The sequence below is a fragment of the Phascolarctos cinereus genome, unplaced genomic scaffold, assembly GCF_003287225.1.
Source record: "Phascolarctos cinereus isolate Bilbo 61053 unplaced genomic scaffold, phaCin_HiC Scaffold_726;HRSCAF=1367, whole genome shotgun sequence".
Taxonomy (NCBI): Eukaryota; Metazoa; Chordata; class Mammalia; order Diprotodontia; family Phascolarctidae; genus Phascolarctos; species Phascolarctos cinereus.
The window spans coordinates 354,935,723-354,952,031 of NW_027556098.1; the positions used below are offsets into that span (position 1 = coordinate 354,935,723).

The 16,309-nt window shown below is 38.7% G+C and overlaps 1 protein-coding gene across 1 annotated transcript in view; it reads right to left on the reverse strand.

Moving 5' to 3' along the window:
• The window catches only part of CSMD2 (CUB and Sushi multiple domains 2), a 974,125-nt gene that overhangs the window by 213,742 nt on the left and 744,074 nt on the right, over positions 1-16,309 (reverse strand). The window contains 2 exon segments of the mRNA XM_078157010.1: positions 2,017-2,155; positions 8,403-8,594. Of these exon segments, the coding sequence (XP_078013136.1) occupies positions 2,017-2,155; positions 8,403-8,594 (331 nt within the window).

A 16,309-nucleotide genomic window follows, 5' to 3' on the forward strand; every position in this document is an offset into this window, starting at 1 on the left:
TAATACTGGTGATACTGGGCTTCCTTGTTTGACTCCTGATCTTATTGGGAAGGGTTCTTAGCTTATCCCCATTACAAATAATGTTTGCTGATGGTTTTAGGTAGATACTTCTTATCATTTTAAGGAAAAATCCATTTATATCTACACTTTCAAGTGTTTTTAATAGGAATGGATGTTACATTTTGTGAAAAGTTTTTTTCTGCATCTATTGATATAATCCTATGATTTTTGTTGATTTTGTTATTGATATAATAAATTATGTTAATAATTTTCCTTATGTTGGCCTCTCTGCAGTTATCTGGTACTGCCGATTACACCCTTTCAAGGTGAAATTCTCTTGTTTTTGTTCTCATGATATTATAAATTCTTGAGGCATCAAGGTGGATCAGTAGATAGAGTGCTAGATCTGGATTCAGGAAGACTTGAGTTCAAATCTAGCCTCAGACATATACTGTGTGACTGGGCAGGTCACTTAATCTATGTTTGCCTTAATCCACTGGGGAAGGAAATGGCAAACCATTCTAGTATCTTTGCCAAGAAAACCCCAGAGAGGGTATGGTCTGTGGGGTCACAAAGAGTTGGACATCACTGAACAACTGAAAATAACAACATAAATTCCTAGTTTGCCTTCCTTTCTCTGTCTGCTTTGCTAGCACTACTTCCTCCTCCTTCTGCCTAACATGTGGGTCTACACAAAGAGACAGAATAACCCCTGAAGGACCTGTCAGATCACCACCACAAGGAGCTGGAGGGGAAAGAAAGGACTGATAAATAGTACTTGATTCTTTTAATCCCTATGTTTCTTTCTCTATTCCCCTTAAAGATTTCATTTACTCTCAAGACTTCGACTATCATCTTATGAAGTTAAGTCCCAAATATACATCACCAGCTCTTATCTCCCTATCAAGTTTCAGGCCTGCATTTTCAAATACCTACTGGGTGTAATTGTCTCTCTCCCACCATCAACTCAGAATTCACTATATCCAAAACAAATTCAGCATCTTCTCCTCTTCACCCCACCCTTACTTTTCTTTTATCCCTAGTACCATTATCTCCCCAGTCACTCAGGCTTGAAACCTTTTGACATCAAAAGGTCACTTTTAATATTCCTCTCATATCTCCTATGTGATCCTTTCTTTCCACTCATAAATTATAACAGTCTCCTAATTAGTCTTACTTCTTCAGTTTCTTCCCTCAAATCCATCTAATATACCCTTGTCACACTATACTTACTGAAAACCTGTTTTGTATAACTTACCCTCCTGCTTTAAAAATCTTTAAATGTCTCCCCATTGTCTACAGGATGTAGTTAAAAATTCTTAACCTAGCATTCCAGTTCTTCTGTCAAACTCACCAGCTGTGTATTCCCTTACTTTACTATACCAATCCTTTATTTTATGTAATCTTGTCTCTAATCCTTTTCTCACCATGTTCCCCCCACTCCAATATCTTTGTTTAAGTCTTAGCCCTTTTTCAAACTCAGCATAAGTCGTATTTACTCCAGAAAGTCTTTTCTAATATTACAACCCCTCGTTTTCATAGCAACCTTTGAACTTCTGAACCACTGAATCTCATTTTGTGTTTAATAAAAGCTCCCTTGTATTGCTACTTACCATGTATATAAGAACATGAACTCTCTCCCTAGCTATACTCTAAGGCCTTTTATATTTCAGAATATACCAATGTCTAATATAGTCCCCTGTATACAGCAGACACTTAACAAATACTTGTTGTTGATGATAACAATGATAGTTTATGTTCACTAAGTGATGGAAAAAGAAGGACAGAGAACAGAGAAGTGACCCTACTTTCTTCTTCTTACAGAGCACCTTTCTGACTGTTCTATGAGCTTCACACTGAGATCTTCTCTCTGGATTAATCCAAAGATCTAGATCATGAAGCCCCCTCCCTCAACTGGATTTGGGATACTGGCAAAGGGAATTCTCTCCCCCATGAAAATCCCACCTTTTTTCACACTGATCAAATAAACAGATTTCCCAGGAGAAGGGTACATACGTGTTAAACACCAGAGCGATGACATAGTCAGGAGAGACGGTCACTTTCCAGTCACATTCTTTTCCTGGAGGATAGGGTTCCGGATAATTTGGAGACAGAATTACCCCTGAAGGTCCTGTCAGATCACCACCACAAGGAGCTGGAGGGGAAAGAAAGGACTGATAAGTAGTCCTTGTCTCTTTCTCAAGCATTCTTATATGATATAGGGGAAAGCTATCCTCAATCAATCTAATTTCCCTGCCACCCATCTCCAAACCCCATCCAATACACTTGAAAGAACTAGATATTCATTTTTATAAATATGTCTATATATGTGTAAGGTATATCCCATAATAGAATCTAAGCTCCTTGAGGGAATGGATCATTTCACATTTGTCTTTGTATACCCACCCAGGAAATACACCTAACAAGTGCTTAATAAATGCATAATGAATCATTCATTCATTCACTAGAGTAAGCTAAATGTCAGGCTGATTGAAAAAAAATTAAGCTTAAAAGGTGATATTCATTTCAACCATCAATGCTTCAGTTCAGCACAGTCAAGACCCAGTTTATGAATGCGTTATATTCTGAGAGACGATCTGTAAACTGGTTGTTTGGGAATCTGAAAACATTTTCTCATAGATATAAAAAGCAAGGTTCTCTAAGAAGTAGAGATGTACATCCCCATTAAGATATTTCAAGGATGAAAGTAGCATGACTAGAGGATACAGAAATGTCCTCCACCCAGTGGGGCGCTCATGCAGCCCTTCTCATATACAACTCTAAAGGCTTTTGCCATCAGCACACTTATCTGCCTTTATATATAAACATGTACATCTCAAGGCTTCAGAGATTTATTAAATTGTTACTTCCTCACAAAATGTTAAAGGCCTCTCTTATAAATGGTTTTCAATGTTCTTAGGCCATCCACAAACACCACCTAACCCACAAGATGCCTGAACTGCAGCAGTTCTTAGATACGGGCAAAATATTTTCTTTAAGAAAATTTAGTCATGTTTCCAAATCAGAAAACTAGTACATATTTCCTACGTGTAGTCTCCAATACTCTCCAGGAGGGGAGAAGAAAAGGAGGATGAATATATCAATTGAGTGTCTCCCAGGGCAAAAGAGACAGATAAAAGCAGAGAAATACTAGAAGGAGGGGAGGCAAGGAGGGAGAGAGAGTTCCTGAGGGGAGAGAAGTCTTTGGCTGAGAGGCCATTCATAATTCTAAGAGAATTAGTGTAGCATCAATCCTCAGAGCTGGTGGGACCTAAAAGGCCTAGTCCAGCCTCTGCCTGAAAAGAAATCCCTTCTACAATATCCCCAACATGTAGCTATCCAGGCTCTACTCAGAGACTCCAATGACAGAAAAGTTTGCCAAGGCATCCCATTCAACTTTCAGATAACACTAACTTCACTAGGAAGTTTTTCTTTATATCAAGCAGAAATTTGCCTGTTTGTAAAGATTCATATAAGTAGGTCACATTTAGCTCTTTATAATTAAAAAAAATAACTTCATATTTATATAGTACTTAAAGGTTTACAAAAAAATTCTCCTCAAAACAATCTTTGGATATAAATTAGAGCAAGTATTATTATTGCCATGTGACAGATGTAAAAAATGAGTAATACATGGATGGGCTTAGGTTTTGTGAACCCATGTCCAGGCTTCTTTTCATTCCACATTTCACTTCCCAATCTCCTCTAATTTTGGGTAAGGGATGTTATTAAGTCAAATATTTTAAAGTCCAGGGATATCCTCTTTACTTAACACAACTTCTTGGGGGCAGAGGGAGTACGTATAAATATGATAGAGCCTATACTGGCACCTATATTTAAAAGATAAGCCAAATTTTGGCTATAAGGTCTAGAGAATATAAGTATCATTTATTGTCTATTTTAAGGATTAGAGTTTAGCAAATCAGTGTAATCTGAACTGCCCCCATCTACAATGTAACCAAGATTTATTACAGTATTCTTTGGGTTGTAGATTTCTATCTTGCACCTGAACCCTAAGTTTAAAGAGAAGCCCAGGGAAAACCCAAAGAAAAGATAATTCAAAGCCTCTGAGTAAAAAGAAACCTAAGATTTTACCACTGTTTACTGAAATTCTAGCAACCTTGATGGCCTGGACAAGTGGGCACCACTGTGACATTTCTTATAAGCCCCAAATCTTGACCTAGGTGTCATAGCTAAAGAAGGAGAAAGACAGTCAGATGGAGGGTTCAGAAAGGTCCACAGAGGATCTGTTGTCGGGATGTGACTGGGAGAGGCAGCTCTTACCTTGGGAAGAAGGAAGTACCTCCACAACAGAAATTTAGAAGCCTCAGTAAAATCTTTCTTTGTAGTTCTGTCTTGATGACAAAATGGTTTTACAGAAAAAGCAGTGAGTGGCTGGGAGCAAAGAGGCCTGGGTTCTAATCCTGGTTCTTCCACAAACTCATTCTAGTGAGGGAGCTTAGGCAAAGCCACATTCCCTCATGGAACTTCACCTGCACAATCTGAAACAGCTCACATTTCTGGAGTGCTTGAGAGGCTTAGCTTTTAAGGTAGATCTGCTCTAACAACCTTTTCAATATGAGAACAGGGAGAATTTGCCATATAAGTATGCTCTTACATTTTCCTCAAGATGCATCAAATAGATTATTTAGAAAAGACAAATTTATTACAGTAAAGACTTTTAAACAAAAATCAGAAGAGAAATATATCATTCAACACAGTGATACTATAAAGCAGTTAATAGAGGATGAACTTGTGGAATCTACAGTTTAACTTCAAAGTAATCAAGTGCTTTGTAAGGCTCAATGGCATTTTTTTCCTCTCATAAGATACAGTTAGATATTACAAAGCTAAATGTACCAATGTAATAGTTAATCCACTAAGAATGAATATGCATTTGAGAATGGTCACTTTTTTCTATTTTTCAACATAAAACATATGCACAATATCATCCTACTAATGAATGGTTTTTGTATTATACATTAGTCTCTTAAACTTCCACAGATTTATTAAAAATGTGCACATATGCACACATAATCTTATACAAAGTTTCTGTTGTGATTCTCCTAGTTTAAAAGAAAATTCAATATTTCCCAAATGCAACCACAACTAAACCTCTAGGGCCAGGGTAGGTAGGCTGACTCCTAAGAAGTTAGTCACTGGTTTCAGCTCCAGTGAAAAGAGAGAAGATGATTTGTGTCTGAGGGCTTTGACTAGTTCAAGGCACCCTTGCCTCTAGTGTGCTTTGTCCAGATAAGACTCCTCTTTCCTGACCTCTATGTAACCCCTATGCCATTCACAACCTGAGAGGCGAAGTAACTTGTTAATGTAACAGGTAATAAATGGAAGAGCTAAGATATGAACCTAGCAGATTCTTTGCTGAAGTAAGAACAGGCCACAATGACTTCCTGAGCAACAGGGAGCTCTCCATGGGCTCCCCTTTTTCTACCAGTATAGACTAAACTCATAGCAGGTATGCAATGAGAACACACAACATCCTCCATTCTAGTTGGCAAGGAAGTGAAAAGGCTGTGATGTCAGTCAACTAATGTAGAGCTTTCAGAGTAGTGTACAGGTAGCCATGCCACATATGTATATAGCAGATGTGGAAGGGATGTTAGAAATCATCTTATTGAATATCCTTATTTTACAGATAAGAAAACCAAAGTTCAGAGAATAAGTGTTTTACTCAAGGTGACACAGCTATAAATCAACCAACATTTGTTCAGCACTATGTGCCTCAGTGCTGGGGATAGAAAAAGAGGCAAAAGACAGTCCCTGTCCTCAGGGAGCTTACAATCTAATGGGTGAGACAAAATGAAAACACATATATACCAAGGAAACTATATAGAGGATAAACAAGAAATAATTAACAAAGGAAGGTACCGGAATTAAGAAGTTAGGAAAGACTTCCTATATAAGGTGAAATTATAGTTGGAATTTAAAGGAAGCCAGGGAAGGCAGTAGGCAAATATGAGAAGGAAAAGCATTCCAAAGCCAAGAGATGGAATGCCTTTTTCAGGGAATAGCCAGGAGGCCAGTGTCACTGGATCAAAGAGTACATATTGGGAAATAAAGTGTGAGGAGATTGGAAGGTTAAGAGGATGCTAAGTTATGAAGGGCTTTGAATGCCAGAGAATTTTATATTTCATCCTGGAGGGAAAAGGGAGTCCCTGAGTTGACTAGGAAATGGAGTTGAAAGGGAGTTGACTAAGTAGGGGGAAATTACATGTTCAGATCTGAATTTTAGGAAATATACTTTGGTGGCTGAATGGAGGATGGATTAGAGTGGGAAGGGAATTGAGGAAGGCAGAGCCAAAAGCAGAGTATTGCAATAGTCCAGGTGTGAGGGGATGAGGACCTGCATTAGAGAGGTGGCACTGTAAGAGAAAAGAAGGGGGTAGTTTGGAGGTATATTAAAAGGATGGAATTGACAGGCCCTGACAACTGATCAGCTATGGCAGGTGACAGTGAAAAGCAATGATGACTCCTAGGTTGCCAGTCTAAGGGACTGGGAGGATGGTGTTGTCCTCTACAGAAATAGGGAAGGTGGTGGGTGAAGGGAATGTTTAGGGGGAAAATAATAAATTAAGCTTTGGACGTGTTGAATTTGAGATGTCTACTGAACATCCAGTTAGAGATGTCTAAAAGGAAGTTGGAGATGCAAGTTTGGAAGTCAGCAGAGGTTGGAATAGTATAGACAGATTTAAGAATCTTCAGAATAAAGTTGGTAATTAAATCCACAGGAGTTGATAAGATCACCAAGTGAAGGAGTAGAAAAAAGGACCCAGGACAAAACCCTGAGGGACATCTACAGTAAGAGTGTGTGAGGATCTGGATGAAGATCCTGCAAAGGAAACTGAGAAGGTGCAGTCAGATAGGCAGAAGAACCAGGAGAGAATAGAGTCCTGAAAACCCAGAAATAAGAGAGTATCAAGGAGGAGCTAGGCAGTAATATACCTGGAACCCATGTCTCTAGACTCAGTCCACTTAGCGTTTTTCTCTACTACATTATACTAATGAGAATTTCTATGTCATGAATTTTGATGAATGAATTTTCCATGCCTAAAGGCATTTTCCAAACCAGTGTGAAAGTTTCGGAATGACTGATCTTGAGCTTACATTTTCATTAACTCATTCACACACATTTACTGTCTTTATATCACTAGCACAGAGTTGGTTTCCTGGGAATTTACTGAATAGCGTAATTTCAGAACCTGTTTGATGAACTTGAGGCCCTCTTTCTAGAATTTTGGGTATTGAGTAAGTTGTACTAGCTCCCATCATTCATCCCAATCTATTCAATCAAAGGAGTAATTTAGAGGTTATGAGTGTCTCCAAATGCTCAGAATGAGATCCACTGATTTTAATCCAAACCAATTTGCCTTCTTATCCAGTTCGACTAAAGAAAAGGAAAAAAAAAGGACGTAAAAGAAATAAAAATGGAAGCTAACGCTATGAATTGATCTCTCTGTTTTTACCACCTCTATAAAGGTGACTCCTAAATCTATATCATTAATACTGATTTGTCTTCTGAGTTCCAGATTCCTATTTCCAGCTGGCTGATGTTTATCGTTACTTAAAAGCTATGCTAACACCAAATGAGATATTTGTAAAACTTATAGCACAGTGCCCAACACAAAGTAGGTGCTTAATAACTGCTTTTTCCCTTACCCTTCTCTCCCCAAAATTATCTTGCCCCATAAATCTGTTCCTCCTTCTGACTACCATATGTCAGTGACAATACTATTTCCCCTACTTCCCATGTTTGTAACCATTAAGTTATCTTTGTCTCTTCTTTTTTATCTCTCATATTATATCTGTTCCTGCCTCTCTATTTCTGTGGCCAGTATCAAGGTATAAGCTCCATTACCACCAACCTGACTTCTCCATGGTCACATTATCAGAGCCAGGATTTTAACCCAGGTTCTTTAGACTCCAAATTCAAAACCTTTCCACATCACACTGCTGTGTGGCTGAATGGAGGATGCTATTCCTTGTACAGAGACGCTATTCCAAACTTAGCTAACACTCCAAAGATTAACAAGTTCCAGGAACTTCCTATCCAGTGTGGATTTTAAAGGCCTCAACTTGCCCTTCTTTCTGGCCACCTTCCTACTCACTTCCAGGAAGAATGGAAGTAAAACCAGGTAACAGAGAGGAAATTCACAATTGTACGTAAGCAACATTTGAACAGATTTAGTGACTGTTTAGTTGAAGAAGGAATGATGGTTAGGAATTTTTTGTAGCTTTCATTTATTCAGGTTCTTTTCTCCTCTCATTCTCTCGTGAGTAATTGACAGTTGGCTGCCATTTAATTTGGGAGTTTTCTTCATTCTGTTTTTGCTAAAGGACATTAAAGAAATAAAATAAAGAAATTAAGTCAACCAGTTCTTCCATACCAATGCAGGTGGGGGGGTCTGGCTGCCAGAAGAATCTGTTCTCAATCTTCACACAGCTGATCTGAGCCATTCCCTGAAGAGCATAACCAGGGTCACACTGGAACAAAATGGAGTCACCCGCTTCTCGGCTATCACCACTCCGACTCCCATTCTGAGGAATACCAGGGTCATTACAGGAGGTAGCTGTAGACACTGGAGAAGGAAAAGAAAGAATATCATTGGATGTGTGTCTTTTTGACAGGCAAGTTCACAGCCTCAACCTCACCTTCACTACAATATCATCAATAGATTATAATATCACCTACTATCACATCACTATAATACTACCATTACTCAACTGCCATGCAACACTTGAAAAGCTTCTACACAAAACACATTAAAGACTCATTCCCTATCTTACACACACACACACACACACACACACACACACACAAATATTAATGTAGGTTGACCCATGACTCTAACAAGCACTCATTCCTCACCAAAATATTTGTAAATCCCTCCCAGGACATTCAAATAGACTTAATGAAGATATTTTGATAATGATGATGACAACGATAAACACAAGTCTTTGTGGTCTCATTGCTTACAATCTAAAGACAATGTAGAAAAATTCTTATGGTAAGAAAACAAGTACATAATCATTTATATTGAGTTCAATTTTGCTCATCTTACTAAGTCTTTCAAAATTTATTAAGATTTGTGGGAAAATTAAAGGAATTAAAATTCATCTGACTAGAAGGAAGATCATTAAATTCATCTCCTGAGGGCTGACTTTTTGTCAACGTTATGAAATAAATTATTAGCAATTCATGGAAAACAATTGGGAAAGGTATGGTGGGAGACAAAAACTAAAGAAGTCATTCTAGTTCTTTTGTAGTTTGGCATGATGAAAAATGACCCACAATATAAAAAGAAGACCTTAGGCTAGATACAAAGGATCTGAACTAAGATGGTGACTGTCAGAGAGAAGAGAAGAAGATATATATGAGAAATTTTGTGGAGACAAAAAAAAATAAAATTTAGCTACTAATTGGACTGGTGGACTGGGTGAGTGAGGAGTTGAGGATGACACTGAGGTGGTAAACCTAGGTAAATGAACAGTTAAGAGGGATAGAAAAATAACTGGGGGAAAAAGATAATGGTTGCTGTTTTGGATATGTTTGGTTTGAGGTGTCTATTAGTTTAAGATGCCCATCAGACATCCAATTTGAAACATCTACTAGGCAGTCTGTAATGCAAGAGTACAGGTGAAGAGACGTACAGATGATACTGAACTTATGGAAGCTAATGACATCATCAAGGTAGAGAATACAGAAAAAAAGAGAAGAGGACCTAGGTCAAGGCCTAGAGGGATACCTGTAGCGAGGATTGACAAGGTTCAAGATCCAGCAAAGAGACTGAGGTCATTCAGATAGGTAAGTGGAGAACCAGCAAAGAGAAGGTTCACAAAAACCCAAAAAGGAGTCAATATCCATCAGGAGATAGTGATCAACAGTGTCAAAAGCTGTAGAGAGGTCAAAAGGAATAAAAATTGGCAACTGTGCAATTGGTAACTATGCAAAGAACAACTTCAGTTCCATTAGGATGGAAGACAGACTGCAGGGGACTTATAGGTGAGGAGAGGAAATAGAAGTACTGAGTATAGATCCTTTTTTTTTTTTTCAAGAATTTTAGCTGAGAAAAGGAGAAGAGTTTTAACATGATAGCAGGAAGGGTAGGACCTAGTTAGAGGAGACTTGGGCATGTACATAAGTAATAAGGAAGATAGGGAGAGTGTGAAGACTAGAAAAGGGGGAGATGATAGTGGGTACATTTGGGGTAAAACAAGGGAAGGAAAACAAGGAGTACATACAGAAGGTTGACCTTAGCAAAGGGCCACCTCTTCATCAAAAACTAAAGTAAAGGAAGAGAGAGAGATTTATGTAGGAGGGACTAAAAGAAAGGGAGAAAAGAGTATATAATGACTGGCTTCGGTTTTGGGGGGATTTTTTTGTTTGTTTGTTTTTGTAAAGTAAGAGTCTTCAGCAGGAAGGAGAGCTGGAGAAGGAGCTTGGAGAAACTTAACGAAAATAGAGAAAATGTCCACAGCAGCTGTGGTAACAAAAAGAAGGTTCACACAACAGCTTCTTACTTCCCACTAGCTACACTGCTTTTGGAATTCTGTGGACTTCTCCATCATGACTCAGGAACCTCTTCACCCAGGAAATCTCATCATATTACAAGATCAAATCAGCCCTGGTACTCACTCACATCTCTTCAGTACTTTCTGATTCTCTGATTACATGGCTGAGCCAAGGGTTCCAAAATCTCCCTTTAAAGGAGGAGGCCCTTAATTCCCAGCACAGCTATACTGCTTTGGGGTTTCTTTGGACTTTCCATCATGTCCCTCACACCAAGTACCTTTTTCTGCTACCCCTTTTTCCTCCTGCCTTTACCCCTATCTCCCATCCTCCTTTTCAGCTGCTTTTTGTGTGTTATCTTCCCCCAATTCCAATGTAAGCTCCTATATTTGTATCCTCAGCACTCACCACAATGCCTGGCACAAAGCAGGTGTTTAATAATTGTTTGTTGACTGACTGGTAAGTGATAAAGAGAATTAATTAGGAAGGAAAAGGATTGCCTAACTCCTTCCTATTTCTCCTCTAAGCTGAGAACACTGCTTCATATTCTCTGAGACCTCCCTCTTCAACTTTCCTCCTTATTTTACATCACCCAGATGTCTTCTGCCATGACCTCTTCCTTCACCCCTGACTCTTATGAGGTTGTCCTTCTCCTTGTCAAGGCAAATCCTTCTACGTGCACAAGAAACCCCATTTTACCCCATCTTCTCTAACAGACTGCCCCCTCCATTATCCCCCCTCCTTTCAATTATCGTCGATCCCTCCCCATCTACCATGCTCCCCTACTGCCTACCTGAATAGCTACCTCTCAAACTCACTAGATCCATCCATCCCTGCTAATTACTGTCCATATCTTTCCTGCTTTTTGTAGCTGAACTCCTTGGGAAGGCTGTCTACAATAAGGGCCCTCACTTCCTCTCCTCTCACTCTCTTCCTAACTCCCTGCAGTCTGGCTTCTGACTTCACCATGCAACTCAAAGTGCTCTCTCCAAAGTTGTATCTGACTCTTCATGACCGCATTTCGAGTTTTATTGGCAAAGACACTAGAATTTCTTGCCATTTCTTTCTCCAGCTCATCTTTGCAAATGAGGAAACTGATGTGAATAGGGTTAAGTGACCTGCTTAGAGTCACACAGCTAGTTAAGTGTCTGAAGCCAAATTTGAATTCAGGTCTTTCTGACTCCAGGCCAAGCACTCTATCCACTGTGCCACCTAGCTGTCTCCTCCAAAGCTACCAATAATCTGTTAATTACCAAATCTAATGACCTTTCCTCAGTCCTCATCCTTCTCGACTTCCCTGCAGCCTTTGACACTGTCAATCACACTCTTCTCCTTGATATTCTCTAGGTAATTAGGACACTATTCTTTCCTGGTTCACCTCCCACCTATCTGACCACTCATCAATCTCCTTTATTGGATACTCATCCAGGTCATACCTGATAACTGTGAGTTTTCCTCAGGACTAAGCTGGGCCCTCTTCTTTTTTTCCCTCTCTCTATATATGAAATTACTTAGTGATCTCATCAGTTCCCCTGGATTCAGTTATCGTCTCTATGCTGATGATTCTCAAATCATTATCCAGCCTCTCTGCTAACCTCCAGTCTAACATCTCCAAAAGCTTATTAGACATCTCAAAATGGATGTCCTATAGATATCTTAAACTCTGTATGCCTAAAACTGAAGTTATTATCTTTCATTCCAATTTTCCTCTCCTCCAAACATTCCAATTATTTTGATAGCACCAACCATTCTCCCAGTCCTCCAAACTTGAAATCTAGAAGTCATCCTTAACTCCTCATTCTGTCTCATTCCCTACTCATAATCTGCTGCCAAGGCCTATTAATTTCACCTTTTTAACATCTCTTGCATATGTCCTCTTGTCTCCTCTGCTACTGTCACCACCTTGGCACAGGGCCTTCATCTCCTCATACTTGCATTATTCCAATAGCCTGATGGTTAGCCTGCCTGCCATAAGTTTCTCCCTACTTCAGTTCATCCTCCACTAAATCGTCAAAGTGATTCTCCTCATCAGTAGGTCTGACCAACTCACCTCTCTACTTAATAAATTTTAGTGGTTCCCTATCACTCTGGGATCCAATACAAATATAAATAAAATATATATTTGGCATTTAAAGCCCCCACTTTTTCATTCTTCTTATACTTTACTCCTTCACCCCAACCCCAACATACATTCTCTGATCTAGTGACATTGGCCGCTGGCTGTTTCTCAAACAAAACCCATCTCCCAACTTCAAGCATTTTCCCTGTGTGTGTCCCATGCCAAGAATGTTCTTCCTATAATCCTTCCTCCTGGGTTTCTTCAAGTCTCAGCTAAAATCCCACTTGCTACAGGAAGCTTTTTCCAAACCCTCTGTTCTGGTGGCTTCCTTCTATGGGTTACTTACCTTTATCCTGATATAGCTTGCTTGTACATACTTACTGGTATGTATGTATGCTTATATGTATGCTTTCTTCTGATACTGAGCATTGTTATCCCAGGATCTCAGGGATAGCTGGGGACCTGATGGCTTTTAGTGCTCCCAAAGTGGCCTAATCCAGAACAAAGTCTAACCTCTGTTAGGCCCTCAAAAATAGCAAGGCAATCCTTTTACACTTTCCTAATAAATTCACCTTCCCACCCACCACAGAGACTGTTCCAAACCTTTTCACTCCTCCTCAATGACTACAGGGCCAATAGTCAGATTGTGTGCTGAATTAGGCCACTTTGGGAGCACTAAAAGACAGCAATTACTCAATATCCCAAGAAGGCAGCAACAGGACCAACTCAGGCCTTCCTTCCAGAAGTATACAGAGGATGGTCCTAACATAAAAAGTCTGAAGTCAACACTGACTGGAAGAATGATCAGACAAAAAAAGAATCCCACATAAAAAGCTCCTAGGTTAAAAAGGATACCTAAAACACAAATTCAAAAGAAGAGAATGACTCCAAAACATTTATAAGCATAGCCTCAAAGGGAAAAAAAAAAACCACCAGACTGGGCACAACCTGAATTAGAATTGCTAGAAGAGATGAAGTAAGAGTTAAAAAAAAAAGATGTATAAAAATGTTTTCATCAGTGAAATGAGAGCACTAGAGGGGAAAAATGGAAAAGAAATGAGAATTATGAAAGAAAGAATTGGAAGGCAATTAACAGCTTGGCAGAAGAGGTATAAAATGTTGATGAAGTAACAAACTCCCTGAAAATTAGAATGGACCAAACAGAAGCCAATGACTCCATAACACAACAAGAAATATTAAAGCAAAATTAAGAGACTAAAAAAAAAAAAGAAAACCTAAGTTATCTCATAGTGAAAACAAGTGACCTAGAAATGAGATCAAAGAGAAAAAAAAAAAGAACCATTAGACTACATGAAAGCCATGACCAAAAAAAAAATAAGGAGCCTAGACAAACTATTTCAAGAAATCTTAAAAACTAAGTCTCTTAGAGCCAGAGAGTAAAGTAGAAAAGAGAAAGAATTTTTTGGTCACCTCTTGAAAGAAACTCCTAAATGAAAACATACAGGAAGATTATCACCAAAATTCGCTGCTTCCAGGTCAATGAAAAAATACTGCAAACAATCAGAAAGAAATAATTCAAGTACCAAACATCCAAAGTCAGGATTACATACTATTTAGCTGACAACTACAAAGGGGTAGAGTTTGGAACATGCTAGTCCAGAAACAAATAAAATAAGCTTACAGCCAAGAATAATTTACCCAGCACAACTGAACACAGTCCTACAGGGGGAAAAAATAGAGCTTTAATGAAACAGAGGGCTTCCAAACATTTCTTATTAAAAGACCAGAATTGTGTAGAAACTTTCAATTTCAAACACAGAAGTCATGAAAAACATAAAGAGATAATCATCAAACAATGATAAAGGACTAAAAAAGGATAAACCGCTTCCATTCTAATATGAGTCTCATCTGAACCTCATTATCATGATCAGAGGTAAGACTAATTTAGACAACATCTATAAGTAATTCTTGATGACCTTAAGAGAAGAATGGAAAGAAAGGTGAAGAGAAATACACTAGGAAGGGGAGGTGGGGTGAAGAAGGATGGTTAGGAGAAATTGTTTCACATCATCAGCATATGCAAGTACACATTTATTCAAACAACGGGGAGAGGTTGTGGGGAAGTAACTGACATCTGAACCTCACTCTCATCTGAACTGATCAACACACACAGTTGGGTAGGGAAATACATTTTACTAAATAGTGAAACAGAAGGGAAAGGAGAGAAGGGAAAAGTAGGAATTAAAGGATGGGTAGCTAGGTGGTGCAGGGGATTACAGGGTGCTGCGCCTGAAGTCAGGAAGACCTGAGTTCAAATCTGACCTCAGACACTTGCTAGCTGTGTGACTGTGGGCAAGTAACCATGTTTGCTTCAGTTTCCTCATCTTTAAAATGAGCAAGGAAATGGCAGGTCACTCCAATAGCTTTCCCAAGAAAATCCTAAACAGGGTCATGAAGAGTCAGATACAACTGATATGACTCGACAACAATAAAGATTAAGAGAGGGATTGGTCCTAAGTAAAACAGACTCTAAATAAAGATGTACACAAATATTGATAGCTTTTTTTTTTGGTGGCAAATGATGGGAATCTGAAAGAGTGCCCATAAATTGGAGAATAGCTGAATAAATTAAGGCATATGAATGTTACTATTGAATTGTAGAAAATGATGAAGAGGATGGTTTCAGAGAAAACTAGGAAGACTTGTATAAACTAACACAGAGTAAAGTGAACAAAAACCAGGAGAACAAGTTATACAGTGACAACAACATGTTAAGGACAAACAATTCTGAAAGTGTCAGGTACTCATCAGTGTAATAACCAAACATGATTGCTGAGGACTAATAATGAAACATGCTACCCACTTCCTGATAGAGAGGTGAAGGACTCAAGATTGTAAAATGAGATACATGCATTTTTGGAATAGGTAATGGAGAAATTTGTTTTGCTTGATTATCCTGCTTGCAACAGGGGTTTTATTTTTCTTTCATTCTCAGTGGGGTGGAGAGAGAGAAGGCAGATTTTTGATTAAAAAAATAAAATACTATTTTTAAAAAACAGAAGACTAGAGTACAAGGCAAGGCAAGTGTACTCTGTTCACTGTACTCTGACCTTGTCAAGTCACATATGTGTTGAATCCAGTTCTGGGCACCACACTTTTAAGAGGTGAATTTACAAATTAAGTGTGCTGAGGGAAAAATGACCAGAATGCTAAGGGGATTTAAACCATTTTATATAAGGAAATGAAGGAACCAGGGATGTTTAGCTTGGAGAAGAAAAAACTTAGTCCTAAGATGAGCAACGCCTATAAATACTGGAAAAATTATTGTGTAGAAAAGGGATTTTTCATATTCTATGGGACTCCTAAGAACAATAAGAAGTTAGAGGAAGGCCAAATTTAGTTTAATATAAGGAAGGCATTTTATGCCATTAAAACCATCCAATACTATAAAAGCTTGCCTTGGACAACTAAGTTCACAGCAGAAAAATATAATATTCATTTTTGTTTTGTTTTGTTTTTGTTAGGCGATGGGGTTAAGTGACTTACCCAGAGTCACACAGCTAGTAAGTGTTATGTGTCTGAGGTTGGATTTGAACTCAGGTCCTCCTGAATCCAGGGCTGGTGCTCTATTCGCTGCGCCACCTAGCTGCCCCAATGACATTCATTTTTTTAGTCCTACTGCCATGTTCCTCTGACTCCTCCCCCACTATTCACACCCATAATTACGCCTCTGTTCTCTCATGAACCAAAATTGCCTCAACCTA